General features: G+C 50.4%; 5 protein-coding genes across 5 annotated transcripts; 4 read left to right on the forward strand and 1 right to left on the reverse strand.

Moving 5' to 3' along the window:
* Window positions 1–301: 301 nt before the first annotated feature.
* Window positions 302–1,852, forward strand: TRV_03223 (uncharacterized protein; the record flags this gene model as incomplete). Its single annotated transcript, XM_003022590.1, has 1 exon — window positions 302–1,852. One exon carries the CDS (start codon window positions 302–304, stop codon window positions 1,850–1,852), a length of 1,551 nt encoding a protein of 516 aa, XP_003022636.1.
* A 980-nt stretch (window positions 1,853–2,832) lies between these two features.
* Window positions 2,833–3,973, forward strand: TRV_03224 (uncharacterized protein; the record flags this gene model as incomplete). Its single annotated transcript, XM_003022591.1, has 3 exons — window positions 2,833–3,058; window positions 3,122–3,687; window positions 3,887–3,973. The coding sequence occupies 3 exons, from the start codon at window positions 2,833–2,835 to the stop codon at window positions 3,971–3,973; spliced, it is 879 nt and encodes a 292-aa protein (XP_003022637.1).
* A 506-nt stretch (window positions 3,974–4,479) lies between these two features.
* TRV_03225 (uncharacterized protein) lies at window positions 4,480–6,266 on the reverse strand (the record flags this gene model as incomplete). The annotated part of the gene is made up of 2 exons (XM_003022592.1): window positions 4,480–5,551; window positions 5,689–6,266. The coding sequence occupies 2 exons, from the start codon at window positions 6,264–6,266 to the stop codon at window positions 4,480–4,482; spliced, it is 1,650 nt and encodes a 549-aa protein (XP_003022638.1).
* Window positions 6,267–7,684: 1,418 nt separating this feature from the next.
* Window positions 7,685–11,395, forward strand: TRV_03226 (aryl-alcohol dehydrogenase Aad14, putative; the record flags this gene model as incomplete). Its single annotated transcript, XM_003022593.1, has 7 exons — window positions 7,685–8,213; window positions 8,290–8,796; window positions 8,993–10,018; window positions 10,143–10,382; window positions 10,578–10,690; window positions 10,888–11,070; window positions 11,126–11,395. The coding sequence occupies 7 exons, from the start codon at window positions 7,685–7,687 to the stop codon at window positions 11,393–11,395; spliced, it is 2,868 nt and encodes a 955-aa protein (XP_003022639.1).
* A 195-nt stretch (window positions 11,396–11,590) lies between these two features.
* Window positions 11,591–12,256, forward strand: TRV_03227 (uncharacterized protein; the record flags this gene model as incomplete). The annotated part of the gene is made up of 1 exon (XM_003022594.1): window positions 11,591–12,256. The coding sequence occupies one exon, from the start codon at window positions 11,591–11,593 to the stop codon at window positions 12,254–12,256; it is 666 nt and encodes a 221-aa protein (XP_003022640.1).
* Between the last annotated feature and the right edge of the window lie 12 nt (window positions 12,257–12,268).

Raw genomic sequence — 12,268 nt, forward strand, 5'->3', positions numbered from 1 at the left:
AGCCAGTCGCGCGTTACGCATCTAACCCCGTCGTTACATGCATTCTCGTTGGCCGCGGGGGAAGACAGCGGATGAACGCAAGTGACAGCCCTACGTCACGACGAAGGATCAAAGAATCACCATGGCTGGACAAGTGTCACCTGGCTCGGAGACGGTGTCGGCCTGCGACTCGCCCTCGGTGAAGCAGGAATGCGTAGCTTCCCCCGGATCTGCATCTGGTCTCGGTTCTGGTTCGGCTTCTGGATCGGGGGTTGGTGCTACGGCGGCTACAGCACCAACGACAGCGCCAGCAGAGCCAGCGATGCCTGGCAAGAAACGAGCGAGCACGTCCTCACGAGGAGTCGCTAACCTCACGGCGGAACAGCTCGCGAAGAAACGGGCGAATGACCGAGAGGCGCAGCGGGCTATTCGAAAGCGGACGCGGACACAGATCGAGTTGCTGGAGCAGAGGGTGCGTGAACTGACCTCGTTACAACCATATCAGGATCTCCAAGAAGCCCTACGACAGAAACACATACTACAGGCAGAGAACAATGAAATCAAGCGAAGACTTGCCTCTGTCATGGCGACCCTCCAGCCGATCCTCAATCATCATTCAGGGCCTCTCACGTCGACAATACCGCCTTTGAGTCCTCACAACGACGTTCCTTCCACGAGAGTCCACAGACCCAATTCCGTTGCCAATGCAGATATACCTCCAACTCCGCCGCCACAGTCAGACTACGCAGGCTCTCAGCAGCAGGCACCCCAGGGTGAGCCATCCGACCGACGTCTACGGAACCCCGTGAGCGTGGAATCTACAAACGGCGGCCCTGGTGCCTATACAAGCTCTCCTGCAACAAGCGTTAGCCCGTCACCGTCAGCCTCCAGCCAGGCGCACGGCCATCGGCAAAGCTGGCAGCAGAATGCACCCACCTCTCACAATGCTGATAACGCATGGCCACCGCATAACCAGCTCTTCGACTACCAGAAGCGTAACCTTACGCATAACTTAGAGCTTTCGGGAAATGGCGAGAGACTGGGGTTGAATTTTCTCTTGGATTCAACGCAGAATGTTCCCAAAGTAAACGACTTCCGTATTGGTGTTGGTTCTTCTTCCGCCAACGGACCCCTGTCGTATAATAACCGCTTGAACACCCCCTCATATGGAGATTCAAACATGTGTCCGTATTCGATACCCATCCGGAATGTTGAGCCTACTTGTCCCTTGGATGGCATTCTCCTTGATTTCCTTCGTACCCGCCAGCGAGAAGCAGCCGAGGGTGTTCCAAACAAGCAGCTTGTCGGCCCTCCTTACCCCAGTGTCTCTTCTTTGCTAAACCCGGCCAAAGGAATCTATTCACATCCTCTTTCAAAAGTATTCACCGATATTCTCAGCAAATTCCCAAATATCTCGAACCTCCCAGAGCAAGTTGCAGTTCTGTATGTCATGTTCCTCCTGATGAGGTGGCAAATATACCCAACTCGTGAGAATTACGACCGTCTGCCTGAGTGGATGACACCACGGACATCACAAATTGTAACTCCCCACGCGGCCTGGATTGACTACTTACCCTGGCCCCGTATGCGGGACCGAATGGTTGCTTCGTATGCGGACTATGACTTCTCCAACTGGTTTATTCCTTACACCACGGGGCTCAGCCTCAACTGGCCTTATGAACCCACCGACACCCTTCTTGCCACTAATGACTCAGATGAGCTGATAATAAATCCAGTCTTTGAACGGCACTTGCGTGACCTGAATAACTGGTCTCTGGGAACGCTTTTTGCAACCACATATCCTCATCTAGTCGACACAACCAGGATCGTTCCCGAGTCGAATTCCCAACACAAGAACCGGAGTAGCGGTTGACCTTTGTACTCTTATATTCCTTCCGGTAGTCTACTTGGGACTTTTTCTTTTTTCCTTTATATATCATTCAGATGCTTTCAGCGGGGGAGTTGGGGTTCGCCGTTTGATTTCTGAGAAGTTCAGCATGTCTATGGAGTATATACAGCAGTGATAGTCAGACATTGATACAACCGAAGGTACGGCGTCGCTTTGGAGTTGATAGATATCTATTAAGCATACTTGTAGCCTGCTATCCGCCTTAACCCAGCCCAATACTCACAATCTAAAAAAAAAAAAAATGTCTAGAGTAATAACTCCCCCTCTTGTAGTCTGTACGGTAGTTCCGCGAGTTTTATATATAGGGAAAAACCGCGCTAAACCCGATCGGGCGGCAACGCAACGAACTACGCAACAACTTCAAGTTCAAACATCGCGGGCGTTCACACGATCAGACAGCGAGAACAAACAACCCAGGGAGGGCAGTTCTGCATTGATATTCACTGTTTCGAGGCTCTCTCTACGAGACAACAGGCTTCCGGAAGAAGCGCTCATCCTCACCTCATATTCTACAGAAGATGGCGGAGCCTCCAATCGGTACCTTATCCCCTCCTCATGCATCGATATATAGTTTCAGCTGCTAACTACGGTACATTCTAGTCCTCGATGGCGGAACGGGTTTCTTGAAAGTTGGATATGCCGCGCAGGTAGAAACCCCCGCGAGACACCATCCATTGATCTGGGAGAAGAGTGGTTGCTAATTGTATATCTCCCCGCATCACCAGAACTTCCCAGAACACCAGTTCCCCTCGATAGTCGGACGCCCAATCTTGCGAACGGAAGAACAGGCTGGTGACATAGTAGTCAAGGATATTATGTGTGGAGATGAGGCCGCTGCCGCCAGATCTATGCTTCAGATCTCCTACCCTGTACGAGCACAAACACCCGCCTCGGTTGTGATTACTGTTGCTGCCTGGTCCACTTCTAACATCTGGTTTGATTAGATGGAAAACGGAATTGTGAAGAACTGGGAAGATATGCAGCATCTATGGAACTTCACCTTTTATGACAAGATGAAGATTGATCCCACAGGCCGAAAGATCCTCTTGACTGAACCTCCAATGAACCCTCTTAGAAACCGAGAGAAGATGTGTGAGACCATGTTTGAAGGATACAACTTTGGCGGCGTATACGTTGCCATCCAGGCTGTCCTAGCGCTCTATGCCCAAGGTGTGCTTCCATATGCAATTCCTGCTCTGGTCATGGCCGAATGCTGATGCACTGTAATACTAGGACTGAGCAGCGGTGTCGTTGTGGATTCTGGTGATGGTGTAACTCACGTTATTCCGGTCTACGAGTCCACAGTCCTCAACCATTTGACCCGTCGTCTCGACGTTGCCGGTCGAGATGTCACCCGTAACCTTATTGCACTTCTCCTTCGTCGAGGCTATGCCCTCAACCGCACAGCAGACTTTGAAACCGTACGCCAAATTAAAGAGAAGCTTTGCTACGTCTCGTACGACTTGGAGCTGGACAAGCGCCTCTCTGAAGACACTACTGTGCTGGTGGAATCATACACTCTCCCCGATGGCCGAGTTATAAGGGTCGGAAGCGAACGCTTCGAGGCGCCCGAGTGTCTGTTCCAGCCACACCTTGTCGATGTTGACCAACCGGGTATTGCCGAACTATTATTTAACACCATACAAGCTGCCGACGTGGATGTGAGAAGCAGCTTGTACAAGGCTATTGTTCTTAGCGGCGGTAGTAGCATGTACCCTGGCCTACCGTCCCGATTAGAAAAGGAGTTGAAGCAGCTATGGTTAACCAGAAATCTACATGGCGACCCCGAGCGGCTAGACGTAAGACTGCATATATTCTTCCCCCAGTTTTGTTTATCGCTGGTTACTAACACCTAAATAGAAATTTAAACCGCGAATCGAAGATCCCCCACGAAGACGACATATGGTCTTCCTTGGAGGTGCGGTACTTGCAAATCTGGTAAGTGTAGACGCCGCCAATTGAAATTTTTAGAGTAATTCAAACTAACCAACTCTATAGCTCGCCGACAAGGACAACATGTGGATCTCAAAACAGGAATGGGAGGAACAGGGCCCGAGGGCCCTGGAGAAGTTGGGCCCTAGATAAACCAGCATATACAAAGACTAGACCTAGCTCTCCGGAGTACGTACTTTATGACCAAATTAAAATATAGCCTCGCTTGCCTTCTCATGGACTAGTATTTTCGTGTCGATTTAAACATCCCTCAATATCACAACATCAACCGTATTCAAATGCATTTTGTGTTGCCTCTTCCGCTTTTCTGTTGGGGCCAGCCACCGAGAAGAAAATACGTTACGGAGTAAACATTGTCGTCTTGGTGTTAGCAGTCTACAGGGACAATTTAGCATGGAAGAAATAGAGAGTTGAAAATATATTAGAATTCCACCCATAGTTTCCGGCTTCAGGAGCCAAGTAATCAACCATATAAACATGTTTCAAAAGTTATTTTTACAAGTGAATGAAAAAAAAGTCCAGAGACCGAGTGAAATCTATAATATGTCAATGTAAAAACGGATGAAGAAAACACCAGGAAAAGGGGGAATAAGAGTGAGCCCTAAAATTATACGTCGCCCCTATCATGAGTTGGTAATTCATTCGTCAGACTCGGAGTCTGGGCCTTCGTCTTCCATTCGCTTCCTTCGTTCCTCGTCTAGTTCACGGTATGTGCTCCAGCTTAAAAGCAGGAAGGCAACAGTGATCAAGATACCGCCAACGATAGATGTGAAACCGAGTGCTTTGTGATTGAATTTCCAATCAACGAGGGTAACCAGGAAAATGGTGAGAAGTGCTGCGACAGACGAGAGGACTGGGGAGGTGAGAGAGATAAGAACTAAGAATGATCCCGAGAAAGCTGGAGGATACTTAGTTAGTATACCCGTGGCAAAGATAATGGCAGAAGGGGACTTATACTTACTGGCATTTGAGAGGGTGGATATGATAAGGAGCCACGCAGTTTCTCCCCGTGGCAGCTGGAAGGTTTCCAAACCAAGGAGATGGAAGATGGGTAGAGGAATCCAAAGAACGAGAAGTGTAAATAAACCGATCATGCTCCCGAAAGTATTTGCAAATATGACGCCGCGACCCGAGCTTGTCCCTTCCGGCGGGCAAGCAAACCGTTTAAACAAAACCTCGTACAGCCCATAAAGAACACTGCCAACGCCAATAATAATATTACCCAACGCCCTGTTAGATGCTTTGAGGGTCTCTGCGTCTCCCGCAGGGGTACCTTCCGGAGGACCACCGGGGCCGTATGCAATAATAATGACGCCAACGATAGCTACACCGACAGAAAAGACTTTATCGAATCGTAGTTTGTCATTGAGTAGCGGGATGGAGAATGCATAGGCAAAAAAGGCGGAACAATTGTAGATTGCAGTCAGGTCACTGCTGGTGGTCAGGTCAACGGCAACGTACCAGGATCCTCCTGCTATGGTGAGAGCCAATGCCACGAAGACTGTCGTCCTGACCATGTAAGGGACCGGAGACTTGTTCGACTGGCGGGTGGTGAGATGCAGTTCCTGAGTCTCAACCATCTGTGCCGTTGTCTGTAGGATATAAACATGTTTACGCCAGAATGCAGACCATGTGAGATGTCTCTTTTGAATTCGAAGAACAAGCAGCTGGACCGGCCATAGGAAAATCCACGAGCCATGTGTAAGGTAACTATATCATCGCCGGACAAACCATTAGCATCCTCGAGCCTTATACAGCTAATAGGAAGGAAGACGTAAAAGGTGTAACCATCGGGATTAAGGGAGGGAGGTACATAAAAAATAAAATAAAATAAGATGACAACTCACAGCATGCAATATGGTTTATTCCATCCCAATTCCTGCTGGATATTAACGGCAGTCTGGGTCTGCACTGTAAAGCTGATAAGACTGATGAACAATGCAAAGGCAGCAATAATATATTTCTTCCTTGTGGCATTCTTTGCTCCAAAATCCGGACTTTTGCTTCTAAAACTCGGCCGTGCTCGAGACAGAGATGGCCGTCCTTCTTCCATGCTAGCCGGGCCGACGCTCGCAGACCGTCCACGGCTATCGCCCTTCAAGAGCGGCACCTTGGATCGGCTCTCACCCGGACGCTGCATGCTGGGGCGTCCGATTGCCATGTCTCCATCCGAATCCTCCTCTGCTGAAGTGTAAGATGACTTGGTATGCCCGTCGTCGGCGGAAAAGAGCGTGGTAGACTTATTCGCCGGTTTCAACTCCCGCAGCCGAATGTCAGTGCTGGACGAGATATTGCTTGGTCCTGCTGCTGCCGCTCGACGTCGAGAAAGCGAGCTGCGCCGTTCGGAAGTAGAACTGTTGAACTGGTCTTCGTCCCGTGGAGTGTGAGAATGATGAGCTGCCTGGCTAAAGCTTTGTGGTGACATCCATGCGGGCTCCTTCGAAAGGGAAACAGATCTCCTGTCGACTCTCTTTTTGTAGGTCTGTCTCTTGGGCACTCAGCTTTGCCCTGTCCGTCTCTTCTCTTCGCTTGATAGGCTGCTGGCCTTGCGGCTCACGTCCGGTCGTGAAGCACCAGTAACATCGGATGGTTGCGCAGAACAGCCAACGGGCCAAATTAATTGCAGTGTGCCTCCGGCGTATGGGAGGCAGGCGGAACGTAGCACGCGTGATGCTGATATAGCAGTATAGTATTCAGTTGCAGAGACACATGAGCATCCTCCCTTTCTGCTTCCGTCCTTTCTCAGCGTCTTCCGTGTCCTTTTTGTGACAGTTGACGATGACGGAAATACGAAATTTGAAGGAGTTTCGCCCCCTTTTTGCTTAGTAAGTCTACGTGTCTCCAAGCGCAATTAAAGAGCAAAGAAAGCGCATTCTCTTCGCTAGTTCTATGATAGCTGAGCAAGAGTGTCTGCCTGGCTTGCTTCCCCCTCTCTGTCTATAGTTGGTCCTGTTCCTGTTGAGGCCGTTGGCTTGTCATGCCGCTGCTGTATGTGTCTGGTTGACCGCGTGGTGGGCCGCATGGTTGAGAGGTACTGCTCAGGAGACACTGGCCATCACCAGGCCAGCAGCGGTCAGGGGCTCGCCAGACCCCCCGTTATTTTATAGCGACCATGACAGCAAATATAGACGTCTATAGGTCTATATAACTGCGACCGTGGATAGTGCCCTCGCACAGGGGCTAGCTATGGCGTCCAATAAGGGTAACCAAGCACTTGGCCAGGGGACATCGCAGACACGTTACACCCGCCACCAGGAAGCAGGATACTGACTGGCACAAAGTATGGATACGTGAGACTCGTACTCCATTGAGCAAGTCGTAGTTATCGGACAACGAGCAGCCTCCTGCTTTTGTCCTCCTATCTTCCGGCCTGGGGCTGTGCCTTTGAGTACTTATGGACTGCCTGTGAGGGAATGACGTCACTCCAGCTATATCGCTGCTGCAGCGCCCTCATACATATCATATAGCTAGTTAACTGCTTAACGTCCGTTCGACCGTCAATATTGCGCAATATATAGTCAACAGCATCCCCAGAAGGTACCACCATTCGTGGTTGACAGATTCGGAGAGTGCTTTGTCTCAGGTCGACGTCCTGATACTGAGAGATCGCTACGACCAATTCTTTAGCAAGGAGCTCTTGCGAAAGCCAAAGAACTAAATACATAATAACAATTAGTAATTCATTCGAGCAACGGCGAACTTCGAATAAACCAGAACTCAGGCAGAGTATATAGCCGCGGCAAAGGTTATAAAACACCCCGCCTTTCCTCAATATCCATCCCCTATCGAAAGGGCCGTCAAGCTAAACACCAACTCTGAACAACAGCCTACCCAACCACAGCCATGTTGGTAGTACCGGAAGTTCCCCGGGTGATCCTGGGGCTCATGACATTTGGCCCTGATGAGAAGGCTATGGCCCGGATAACAAGCATCGATGAGTTCAAGAAATGTCTCGATCTCTTCATGAGCAAAGGGCACTTCGAAGTCGACACTGCACGGGTGTATGTTGGCGGGAAACAGGAAGCTTTCACTGCCCAGGCTGGCTGGAAAGCTCGCGGTCTCACGCTGGCGACGAAATGGTATCCTCGGACTCCCGGTGATCACAAGGGGGAGAAGGTCCGGGCCAAACTCGAGGAGTCCCTGAGGGAACTGCAGACGGACTGCGTTGACATCTTCTATCTTCATGCTGCTGACCGATCTGTGCCGTTTGCAGAAACGCTGGAGGCAGTCAATCAACTGCACAAGGAAGGAAAATTTGTCCGGCTTGGATTGAGCAATTACACAGCTTTCGAGGTAGCGGAGATAGTTACGATGTGCAACGAGCGAGGATGGGTGCGGCCGACAATCTACCAGGGCATGTATAATGCTATCAGTAAGTGGCTCGCTCACACCCTATGATAAGACTGATCTTCAAGGTGAAAACTAATTATTTGCTTCCTGCAACGCAGCCCGGTCCATTGAAGCTGAGCTAATACCCTGCTGCAAGCGATATGGGATGGACATTGTTGTCTACAACCCGCTAGCCGGCGGAATTCTGTCAGGCAAGTATAAAACGGCAGACGTCCCGGCAGACGGCCGCTACAGCAATACTCATTCGGGCGGAGAGCTGTACCGACGCAGATATTTCAAGGATGCCACATTCGATGCCCTGAAGATTATCGAGCCGGTGGCGGAAAAGCACAAGCTAAGTCTTGTCGAGATTGCATTCCGCTGGATGCTGCACCATTCTGCTCTGAACATCAAAGAAGGCAAAGACGGAGTTATTATAGGCGTGAGTAGCTATGAACAGCTTGAGCAGAACCTGGATGACCTAGAGAAAGGCCCGCTTCCGGATGAAGTTGTTGCTGCGCTCGACGAGGCTTGGATGGTTGCGAAGGCTACCACAGCGAATTATTGGCATCTGGACCTGAAATATACCTATGACACACAGGCAGCTCTGTTCAAACCAAAGGAGAGTGCGTAATAATAATTTAGCTAAGTAGTTAGTTGTTAGCCCGTCCACATTCGAATGCAACTAGTTCCATGGATAGCTGTTTATTTTGCTCGCGTGTGTTGTATTTCTCTATCGGGTCTCAAGTGGGCCGAAACCACTCCGCTGGCCAGCTCGGCAGTGGGTTTGGTCGTTATCTATGGAGTTTCGGTCAGAGATAGGCCACGATCCGATGGAACAGGCACATATTTCAGGGTCTCGACCGTCGAGTATCCATCAGATTGTTTCTCTCGTCTTGATAAACGGATTCTTTTTCTTTTTCTTTTTTTTTTTGTTGTATAGGGGTTGGAAAATGGAGCAAGACAAGCACCGGTACCGGTTCCTCATAATCAACCCAAACACATCAGCTCATATGACCGATGCCATTAAACCGATAGTCAACGGGGTAAATTTCAGGGGTAAATCGGCTGCCGAAATCTATAGTGGAGGAAGCGAGCTCTCGGGAGAACTCTCGGCGGTTCGATTTGACTATTTTACAGCCCCCACGGAGCCCACTGTCTCAAAAGAAGGGAATATCCTGGAAGGCATACCGAGTATCAATAATGGGAGGCAATCAGCCCTGTCTGCCGAGCACTGTTTCCCGCATCTCCGGGAGTTGGTAGGGGAGTATGACGCCTTCTTGGTCGCCTGCTACTCTCCTCATCCACTGGTTTCTATGCTGAGGAGAGCAATTGGCGAGCGTAACGAGAAGCTCCAACGCGAATCTACCGATGGAAAAGCATCTTTCCAAAGACGGCGACAGTATGTGACTGGAATAATGGATGCGAGCGTGGAGATGAGCGCATATTTCGCGGGTTTAAACAGCGCGGGCCTCGCTGAGCAGCACGCTCCAGGCAAATTTGGAATCGTCACCACGGCAGATGAGTGGAAGGAAGAGCTTGACATAGCGGCGAGGGAGATGCTACAGTCCCGTGGAAGTGATCCTGATTTGATATTCGCGGGTGTCGAGACAACGGGGCTCACGGCTGGCGAATTGCACAGCGCTCCAGCAGAGCTGGTCAGGTCCCGCATCAAGAGCGCGACGGAACGGCTGAAGGACAGCGCAGGCCCGTCGCTGCGGGTGGTTTCTATGGGGTGCGCAGCCATGGCAGGGATGGAAGAAGCTGTTCTTGAGGGCTTCGGCGAGAGTCAGGGAGTTGTTGTAGTCGATGGAACCGCTGCTGGCGTTGCTGTCTTGCTCGCGCAGTGTAAGGCCGGTAGTAGCTAGCCAGCCAATAATCGCATATTCAGCATTCTAGTCATATAAAAGTCAGTAGTCTCTGTCAATATAGTCGCTGTAGTGAGTGAATAATAGCCATCTTCATCGAATAGTCCGTCGTACAGCGTGGTGGTTTGCTTGGGTTGACGTTGTTGCTTGCCCGCAGGTTAAAACCGCCGGCGCGTCGCGTTTCTCCAGCGAAAAACCACAACCGCAGAGCGATGTAATCAACAGCAATGCCCAGGTACGCTCTTCAGGCGATGGATTTCGGTCTTATTATGAACAATATACTGACATTTCTGGTCTCTGCAGGGAAATAATCACTATCCAGGCTGGCCAGTGTGGCAATAACAGTATGTTCGGCCGTTAAAAGCCCCCCGTTCGACCCCTCTCCAGGCCCCCCAAATGCCCCCCCGACGACACCGTACAAGCCCGATAGAAGGATGCGCTGCTGTCTAGAGACTGGATACGCCTTTTATACTGCGCTGTTCAAGCTGATATCTTCTGATATTTGGGGTTGTGTGACTTCTAACATGGGTTACTTGCAGTTGGGACGCAGTTCTGGCAGCAACTCTGCCTGGAGCACGGTATCAACCAGGATGGAAATCTAGAGGAGTTTGCTACAGAGGGAGGCGACCGCAAAGACGTGTTTTTCTACCAGGTATTTACTCTGTCGGACGAAGGATGCGGTGGTTTCTACGGATAACATTGCTAAGGGACGGTCTACATAGAGTGACGATACTCGCTATATTCCCAGAGCCATATTAATCGATCTTGAGCCGAGAGTACGTCCTGACTGAGACGACGGGTTATCCTAATGGGTATAATATCGAAGGAGCCTGGCTAACTGCTATGTAGGTCCTCAGCGCGATCCAGAATGGCCCGTACAGCAACATATACAACCCAGAGAACTTCTTTATAGGCAAAGATGGCAGTGGTGCGGGCAACAATTGGGCAGCTGGTTATGCCACAGGCGACACGGTGCAGGAGGAGATATTTGACATGATTGACCGAGAAGCAGATGGCAGTGACTCGCTGGAGGTAAGTGATATCGAACTTGGCGGGGTGGTTCGGATGGTATAGCTAACTCTGCCAGGGTTTCATGCTTCTTCACTCCATTGCAGGTGGAACAGGTTCTGGCCTCGGAAGTTATATTCTCGAGCGAATGAACGACCGATTTCCAAAGAAACTGATCCAGACATACTCCGTCTTCCCTGACACGCAGGCTGCAGATGTTGTCGTCAACCCGTATAACAGCCTGTTGACTATGAGAAGGCTTACGCAAAATGCAGATTCAGTCGTAAGTTTGCAACGGCCTATCAACAGCTATCTCAAAATGCAGACACGGCATCAGACAGGCAACTAACAGCGGGATGCATGGCTTAGGTTGTGCTGGACAATGGAGCACTCTCCAGAATTGCGGCAGACAGGCTCCACGTGCAAGAGCCGTCATTCCAACAGACGAACCAGCTGGTGAACCTCTCTTACGCCTGACGAAACCGCTCGCCAGGATAAATATTTACTTCCGGCTAGCTAACCCATGCATTAGGTTTCCACAGTCATGTCCGCTTCAACAACTACCCTTCGGTATCCAGGTTATATGCATAACGACCTTGTTAGCGTGATAGCATCTCTCATTCCAATCCCGCGTGCGCACTTCCTGATTACTTCATACACGCCATTCACCGGCGATCAGGTTGAGCAGGCCAAGACTGTGCGGAAGACGACGGTGCTGGACGTGATGCGCAGGCTACTCCAGCCTAAGAACCGCATGATGTCAATAACACCCGGTAAATCAAGCTGCTATATCAGCATCCTTAACATTATCCAGGGCGAGGCGGACCAGACCGATGTCCACAAGTCAGTTTTGCGCATCCGGGAGAGGCATCTGGCCTCGTTCATACCCTGGGGCCCGGCAAGCATACAGGTAGCTATCCCAAAGAAATCACCTTATCTCCAGAACACGCACCGAGTCAGTGGCTTGATGCTGGCCAATCACACCTCAGTGGCGACATTATTCAAACGAATCGTTAGCCAGTACGATCGTCTGCGAAAACGCAACGCCTTTTTGGAGCAGTACAAAAAGGAAGCTCCCTTTGCAGACGGGCTAGGTGAGTTTGACGAAGCGCGAGAAGTGGTTATGGACCTCGTCGCTGAATACGAAGCTGCGGAGAGACCAGATTATCTTGGGGGAGGGGCTGAGGGAGATCATGGAGATGAGGGATAAATTAAAAAAAAC

The sequence above is a fragment of the Trichophyton verrucosum genome (genome assembly GCF_000151505.1).
Source record: "Trichophyton verrucosum HKI 0517 chromosome Unknown contig00274_1.f1.exp, whole genome shotgun sequence".
In the NCBI taxonomy this organism is placed as follows: Eukaryota; Fungi; Ascomycota; class Eurotiomycetes; order Onygenales; family Arthrodermataceae; genus Trichophyton; species Trichophyton verrucosum.